Source organism: Triticum aestivum, chromosome 7D (genome assembly GCF_018294505.1).
Source record: "Triticum aestivum cultivar Chinese Spring chromosome 7D, IWGSC CS RefSeq v2.1, whole genome shotgun sequence".
Lineage (NCBI taxonomy): Eukaryota > Viridiplantae > Streptophyta > Magnoliopsida > Poales > Poaceae > Triticum > Triticum aestivum.
Genome location: NC_057814.1, coordinates 594,856,475 through 594,864,689, shown reverse-complemented (window position 1 = coordinate 594,864,689; position 8,215 = coordinate 594,856,475). Strand labels below are relative to the sequence as shown.

Here is an 8,215-nt window from a genome sequence, read left to right as displayed (position 1 = left end):
CTGGACTTGGAACTGGGACAAGAAAATAGACGGGGGAAGTTGCGAGTCATTGGTTGACTTGCAACTGCAAAAAAATGATCAAGAGCCCAGTTGTCAAATCGATCGTTGATTTGCCACAGAGACAAAAAAAATTAGCCCCTAGTTGCGAGTCAATGGTTGACTTGCATCTGAGACAGAAAAAGCCAGACCCAGTTGCAAGTTGAGGGTGGATTGCAACTAATGCAATAAAAGAGTTGGGCCCAGTTGTGATACAAAAGAAACATCGAGCCCAATTTCGAGTCATGGCTTGACTTGCAATTTGGTCAAAAAAATCTCAGACCAAGTAGCAAGTCAAGGCTAGACTTGCCACCGAGACAAAAAAGCTACCCTGGTTGCCAGTTGATGACGGATTTGCCGAAGTATAAAAAAAGTTAGACCTAATGCAATAAAAGAGCCGGGCCTAGTCGCGATATAGAAGAAACACCAAACCCAGTTGCGAGTTGAGGATGGACTTGAAACTGATGACAAAAAAAGGTCAGGCCCAATTGCAAGTTAATAGTGGACTTGCAATCGAGTCAAAATGGTCCCAGTTGCATGTTAAAGGTGGAGTTGCAACCGGGGCAAAAAACGTCGGACAAAAAATGGTGCCAGCTATAATGAAAGAGAAAGAAGAGTAAATATGAGAAGACGCAAAGGAGCAGGAGAATGAAGGTGATCATAGAGGCAACAAACAAAGTCTCTTCCGCTTCTACAAAGTAGACCAATAACAATCGACCAAGAGAACCCAAGAAAATTTCCAGAAAAAAGAGGAAGAAGCCGAACAAAAAGGGCCTAGAAAAAAATCGGCTGACAATTGGACATTGCGATGATGCTGGATGCGCACGACAAAAATGAATCAGGATCAAGTTTGCGTAAAAAGTACAACAAATTGATCGGATGAACCACAACTTACATAAGACATTATTAAAATCTTCATGAGATTTAACAAATCTGATTTGAAAATACTCAAATATATTTTTAAATGTTTATGAATTTTAAAAATCACACATTCAAATAAGTATTGACAGAAAGAAAATTCATGAATTTTAATAAATGCCCGCACACTTCAAAAAGTGTTTCACGTACTAACAAAAAATCATGAACGGGACAGAAAAGAGTGAGATGTGAACCGACGAGTGCTATATCGTACGTACATTATATATATGGGGACATAGAAACGGATGGCCTGTTGAATTGTTACAACACAGCCCAGAAAATACAAAAACGACAAAAAAGAACAGGCCGCCGGTGCAACAAGACGGGCAAACAAAAGAAAAAGCAACGGCCCGAGTGAAAGCCACGTGCGGGCGAGCGATGCGGGACGTGCGCGACGAGAATCAAACCTTTCACGATAGTTACAACAGGTTAGATCCAAGGGTTAGGAGCTTAGATGTGATATTCTTAGTGTGGTGTTTTAACAGTTGTTAGATCATAATTATGTTAAGCCTAATGCTCAAGATTCAACATCTACATAAAGTCCACCTCAAACATATGCATGCTGTTGTTGGCGTTGTCGTTGTTCTGGTCGGAGACCTCGCCATTGGCCGCCGCCGCCGCCGAGGGCATCGTGCTGGAGCTCACCGAGGAACACGACAGGATGTTGCTGTTATTGATGTTGTTGCGCAAGAGGGAGGTGATGAAGTGTTGCTGCTCCTGATGGTGGTGGAGCTGCATGGCGTTCCTGAGCTGCCGCTGTTGGTTGTCCTTCTCCGGCGCCGCACCGAGGGTGAGCGCCGTCGGCCTCGTCGCCGCTACCTCACTGGCCTGGCCCTGCTGGAGGCAGCTGATCGCGCTCGTGTTGGAGGAGATGGTCGACTTCGTCGTGCTCAGCGCTGATCAACAGATCGTACGTGCTTACAAATTAGCCCCGATAAATGGTGATCATTGCACTAGGAATTAGATAAAGCGAACGTGTCATCTTACTGTTGTTGTCGGCAGGGTAGGAACTGGAGATGGCGCCGGCGTTGGGTTTCTTGGAAGGCGGAGCCGAATCCTTGGACGACGCCGCCGTGCTGCCGGCCGCCGGCTTCCTCCGGCGACGGTTGTGCTCTGCGAGCCGCCTCCGGCAGCTCCTCTTGGCCTCGTCGAACTCCGTGAGCAGGTGGAACCTAAATCCGATCCAAAGTACAACAACTTAGGCTAAGCTAAACATAAACAGAATTCAAGTTGTATGTACCTAAAAAAAACTTAAAATTCTAGCTAGCTCAACAAGCCATGCATGCATGTGAACCCATATGCAAAAGTCTAGTCGCCACTGGCACCGCCACACAACATTGGTCAATGCGAGAAAAGCAGAGATATGGCCAGGGCAAAAGCCTGGCACAGGATCAGCCGCTCGTCGCAGCACGCAGCAGTCTGGAGTGGGCAAAAGCCTGCCCGAAGAACGCTGCCTTTTGGATCACCTTTTCTTTTCGATCAACAAGGAGTAGTGTTTTGTGTTGTCTTTTTTATTTGAGACAGGACAAGGCCAGATGAACCAAAAACAGAGCGAAGATTGAAAAGACAAACAGTTCCCACTAGCCAACCTGCAACCTAGCACGAGTACGGAGTATACTTGTGCAAGAACATGAGTTATCTTCGGGGCTGTTTGGTATGAGATTAAGTTTGTCTAAGGTTGCCACACTTAAGGTTAGGCAAGTTTGACCAATTTGGATGGGTGTCTGGTTCAAGCCACACCTTAGACAAGCCACAATAGGGTCCCACATCACATACACTCAAAAAGTGTGGCAAGATTCCCTTAGGCTTGCCAACTTGTGTTTTTCATTTTAAAGAATTTGTGTCTGGTTCAAGCCACACCTTAGACAAGCCACAATAGGGTCCAACCTTAGGCAAGTGTGACAGCATTGTATGGTAAAGTGTGGCATGATTAGGCCTAGAAACAAACAGCCCCTTCGTTTTTAGAGAGAGGGTTGATGCAAGAACATGAGTCTGACTCTGACCTGCTACATTGCTGGCAGAAGCGCTGCTGCTTGCCGGCGGCAGAGACGAGGGCGGCCTTGGCGTGGTACTCGCACACCTTGTGGCACCGGTGGTAGTGCTTGGCGCCCGAGAGGTCCGCCTTGCAGTCCTCCACCTGGCACCGAGGCGCCTGGTGGTGGGCGCGGCCGAATCCCAGCCCGAACACGCCGCCGAGACGGGACCGCATCAGCATCCGGTCCACGGCCAGCATGTCACCGGGGGAGAAGTAGGTCCGGTGGCCGAGGTTCAGCCCGATCCTCCCTGCGTCCCCCGCGCCGCCGCCCTCGCGCTTCATCATCCCGGGCGCCGGGTACACGTCGCCGTGGCCGTGCATGGTCATGGGCGGCATCTGCAGCTGCATCCCGGGCATGGGCGGCGGAGCCATGGGGAGGAGCCCGCCGGCGCCGCTCCCGTTCCGCGGCGGCGCAAGCATCTGCTGGTGCGGCGTCTCCTGGAACTGGCCGAAGGCGGCGGCGGCCGCCGCGAAGTCGAAGTTGTCGTACATCATGGCGGTCTGGTGGCGCTGGCCTCCTCCGCCGCCGGCCTGGACCATGCCGGCGTGCTCGAAGCCGACGTAGGGCGGCGGCTGCATTGCCCCGAACGGGAAGTCGTCGCTCGCAGCCGCGTTCATCCTGCCGCCGCTCATCATGGCCCGAGTGAGTGGTCGGTGTGAGCTCAAGAAGAGAAGACGGGGGGAGCTAGCAGCTGGGAGGCGTGTGGTTGGCTAAGCTATGAATCAGTGTGGTTGTGCTGTGCTGTGAAAGGTGGTGGAGGGCGCAGAGGTGGTTAAAAAGGCAGACAGGAGAGAGAAGAGATTGAGAGAGAGCAATGGGCGTAGTGTACTGTGGGGTAGAGAGAGGGAGAGAGAGAGAGTGATGGAGAGTTGAGGGGAGGAGAGTGATGAGTGTGTGCGTGTCCGTCGGCAATTAGGCAACTCCAATGTACGGACGTCCTTCGGATTTCATCCGTTTGGAAATGACAATGAGGCGGCATCCGGCCGTTTTCACGGCCTTATTTTGGCCGCATCTTGTTCGCATACATTTTTTAGGCTGCATTTCTTATATTATTTCCCAACGATTCTTTTGATACATTAAAGTACATTCATCAATTCTCGACTAGAATAGCAAGAGTAAAGAAAACAAGAACCACAAATAGACATCTTAAAAGATATCCAACTTCCGTAACTGCTCCCAAAAGTTGGATTAGTATCTTCTCAATACCTTCATTCTTGATCTGCGGATTCCCGATCTTGCATACTTCTTTCTTCTTCGATTCTATAGAAATAGACGTTGCTTCGCATTTAGTCTCATCTATAGCCTCTATTCTTGTAGCGAGTGCACGGACATCTATCAACTTTCTTTCTGTCAGTAGAACGATGTATTCTTCTTCCCATTACCAAAACTTGCATCCATCCTACACAAAAAAATTGAGTTTGAGCAAAGAGCTATCGAAAATGTGCTGAATCCGGGAGCACAACCAAGCAAAACAAGTACATACCCCATCGTTTTGGCACTTGAGGAACACCCATCCCGAATGTTCCGGCGTTGTACACGCAGTGCACGACCTTTCGCAGGTAGTCGTCGCACTTTATGAGCGGCAACGGTGCGCCGCCGAGTCTTTGGGCCAACACTGAGCCCGGACGACGGCCGGGCCTGTCTTTGCCAGCGAACCACCGACGTGATGGATCTGAGCGGCTAGAGACGGAATCAATACCTGCATGCGGCCTAGGGGCGTTGCTGAGGCTATGCGGTCCAGTACCCGGCCAATCCATGGCAAGGCGCAACCTCCGGTGGCCGGTGAGCTCAAATCCGGTAGGATCCGGTCCAATTCCGGTGGCCGGATGCGCTAAAATTAGGCGGCCGTGCTTTATAGCGACGCAGCCGAGAAAAATGGTATCGGTGACGGCTAGGGCAGGGGAAGTGAGGCGGGGGGCGGCTGGAGTGGGTGGGGGGAGGGGAGAAGAAAAATGGGCGACTGTGTCCCGAGGGGCGAGCCAGGGGAGGACAAGGGCACGCGTTGCGCCCGTCCGTCCGTGTCCGTTTTGACGCAAACACGCCCCAAATTTAGACTGGAAATGGCTAGAAAGCGGACGAAAACAAACATTTGTCCGTTTGCTCCCGCATATTATGCCGTGTTTTCTGTCCGTTTACCCCTAAACAAACGTGACCGGACCATTTGACGTGGTGCTTTCGAGTTGGCCTTACTCTTTGGCGGGTAGCTTGTCCGGGATTGGCATGCATGTGTCAGCTGCCTCACTGGACGAAGATGGCCGGGCCTTCTCCTTGGTGTTCCGCTGCAACACGTCGCCGTGGTTGTTTTGGAGAGAGAAACATATACCCCTCACAGGGAAGACATGCGTGGACGCTCGTGTGGACTATACCGCTATCGATTTGATTTGATTATTTCTCACTGTTTTTCTTGTGCTTGCAAAATCAAAATACGAGGCTGATTCGAACATGCACTCACGTGATCTTCTTTGGGCCGGATGTGTCCTCGACCTTTTGTGTCCTTTACTCAAGATTTTTCTCATCAAAATGCATCGGGGTCGCTCTTACACTACTTGTGCAGTCCACAAATTGTACACTGTAACGTGTACTGCAGGTTTTAGGATTTCCTTTTTATTAGAGCGTTTGCTAACTAACAGGTACCTGATCTCCGCGTTAGTCCTTTTCTTCTTCGCATGAGGCCAAAGGCGGGGTTGACATGAGGAGCGACAGCGACGATCGTTAGCCACTGCGACACCAAACTGTGAATGAGCGCGAGCTAGCGGGAGCGAGTCCAAAACTTGACGTGTGCGGGTCAGGGGTGCAGGGTCATCGAAGTTGCTGTAGTTTGGAGGGCTCTAGAGGGTAGTCGTGGCGGTGGCCAACACGACGGTGGGGGCAGGTTAAGGGCAGGCCAGGATGACGAGGTGGTGCACCGCAACGCCAGCCGACCACGGGGAGCAGAGGCAGGCGGTTAGGGTTGGGTAGGTCGTGGGGGAGCAGAAGGAAACACTGCAGGAACCATCGTCTTTCTTTTTCATTTTTTTTCCCCAAGAGGGTTTTTCATATTGTTGGGTCCCTGCATGAGGCGAACCACAGACTGCACGTCCAGTTGATCATGTGTGCATGCCTGCGTTCTATAGAAAAACGAAGCAGACATGCAGAAAGACCAAGCGAAGGGAAGCGGAGAGGACTAAACAAAGACCACCACACTTGTGATATGATCATTTTCTGTTTGTTTCCTGCGGGCAGACGACACCTACCAAGGAGCCATGGAGCAGTTGGTGCTTCCTTGAGGGCAGCTTGGCTGCTGTCTGGTGCAGCCCGGCTTTTCTCTGTTAACACACCAGCAGCTAGCCAACACTCAATGGAAACATGAGCTATTTTCTTTGAGCAAGAAAATGAGATGTTTAAGTTACCCCCTAGATGATGAAACTTAGTTAACTAACATTATACGAGTTTGGAGCGTGAGGAATAACTGGGTTGTGGATGAAGAAACCCTTTGATGGCATGCTTGTCAATAGAATAGCAAAATCATGGGATGGCTTAAATGAATATTTTTTTTTTACAGAATAACAAGTTTTTTAGAATATACATAATAACAAGTGACAGTTCGCAATTGCACAAGCTTGCTTAATAAGCGCAAATCAAGCTATTAATGTAATCGCTGATTCTGCTAAATATATTTCTATATTGTAAGCTATGTTTGGGGAAGCAAATGCATTGAACTATAGGTGAATTCATGCATACATAATGTTTTGTACATATAATGCAATGATGTTTCGCGAAAGCACGGTCAGGCTCATAGCAAAAGTCCTTTGCATTATTCATGTAGTTGGCAACAGTGTTGAATTTCTTGTTGACAGTACAAAATGTAGCACATAACCATAACAACAAACATGCACATCACCTCATATAATTGCAATTGATGCTCATAATTAAATTATAGTCAATGAATGACAATTGATGAGTCGATGAAGAAAAATTACCTACTATATAGACTTGCACCCCTTGTCACAGCTCAACAAGACGTTTTGCAACAGTGAAATATCAGCAATTTGTTAATATTGCTGGTACATGTAAGCTATTTGCAATCACCATTGAAAGAATCTATATTTGTGGTGCTTCAACATGTTCTGTGCCACATGTATCACTTACAAAATATCAACACCCGAAACGTAGGACTTCGACACCACCGCCCACCCAATCCCCCTCCTGGTCCCATTTCCTTCCACCCCGCCCTTTCTCCCCCTTGTTTTGCATCCGCACCCTCCACCTTCACTGCCGCTGTTGTACGTCTCCGGCCGCTACAGAGGCATTGCCGGACGTCCGCAACCAGCACCGACGCGCCCGCTCGCCGTTAGGATGGAGCTTTCCACCTTGGAGCTGTTTGTACCTAGGTACACTCCGCCCCCTGTCGACGACCTCCATGGCGGACACCACGCCCGACAAGTGTTCGGTCAAATGTCATTGAGCTTATTTTCAAATTCTATGTCGTTTTTTAGAGTACGAAAGATGGTGAGCTACTCGACTATGGAGGATGAGTTGTTGTGTGATGCGTGGCTGGCCGTATCCACAGATTTCGTAGGTAGGAGCAGAGGGGGGCCCTTCTAGGAGCAAGCAAGTGCATGAAAAATTTCACGCACGAAAGCACATTGCGCCCTACGACATGTACATAATTCAACCACGCAACATGAGGTCATTGTCGTATCGCTGTCGCGCTATCCAGATTAGCGTCTTCAAGTTTTGCGACATGGTTCGTCAGCTTGAGGCATGGTGGCCATTGCACGCGGCGGAGGACGAGATCGTAAGTTTTTCTTCGTCTTGCTCAACTTATCGATTGATTCATTCACTCAATGTTGGTCTACACATTATATATAGCCCGCACGCGCTGCTGTGGTGTACCGCATGATAGAGGGATGACCATTTGCATGTACACACTGTTGGTTGAGCTGAAGAGGTAGACATCCGGGATCTAGTCGAATTCGAGACCTTATTGTACTAGACTTAATTTGCATGGTATGTATAGATGATTTGTGCTAATTTTTATCCAAACTTTGATGAATATCGGCCGATTTGCATGAATTTTGTTCGGTTAGTTAAAATGCGGGTTGAAGGGTATGCGGCTAGCGTTGAATGGCATCGTCCCGCATCCGTGTCCGCTGACTGGTCACTCTATCCACGGAACGGATACAGGAGAAAATTTGTGGGTTGCCATTGGAGATGCCATAACGGTTATTTCAGAAAATTGCCAA

At 49.2% G+C, this 8,215-nt stretch overlaps 1 protein-coding gene across 1 annotated transcript; it reads right to left on the bottom strand.

Moving 5' to 3' along the window:
* Positions 1 to 1,027: 1,027 nt before the first annotated feature.
* On the bottom strand, positions 1,028 to 3,720 carry LOC123167268 (squamosa promoter-binding-like protein 10). The gene is made up of 3 exons (XM_044585093.1): positions 2,958 to 3,720; positions 1,942 to 2,126; positions 1,028 to 1,850 (listed from the first exon to the last, which is right to left on the bottom strand). The coding sequence occupies exons 1-3, from the start codon at positions 3,623 to 3,625 to the stop codon at positions 1,486 to 1,488; spliced, it is 1,218 nt and encodes a 405-aa protein (XP_044441028.1). The 5' UTR covers positions 3,626 to 3,720; the 3' UTR covers positions 1,028 to 1,485.
* Positions 3,721 to 8,215: the final 4,495 nt, after the last annotated feature.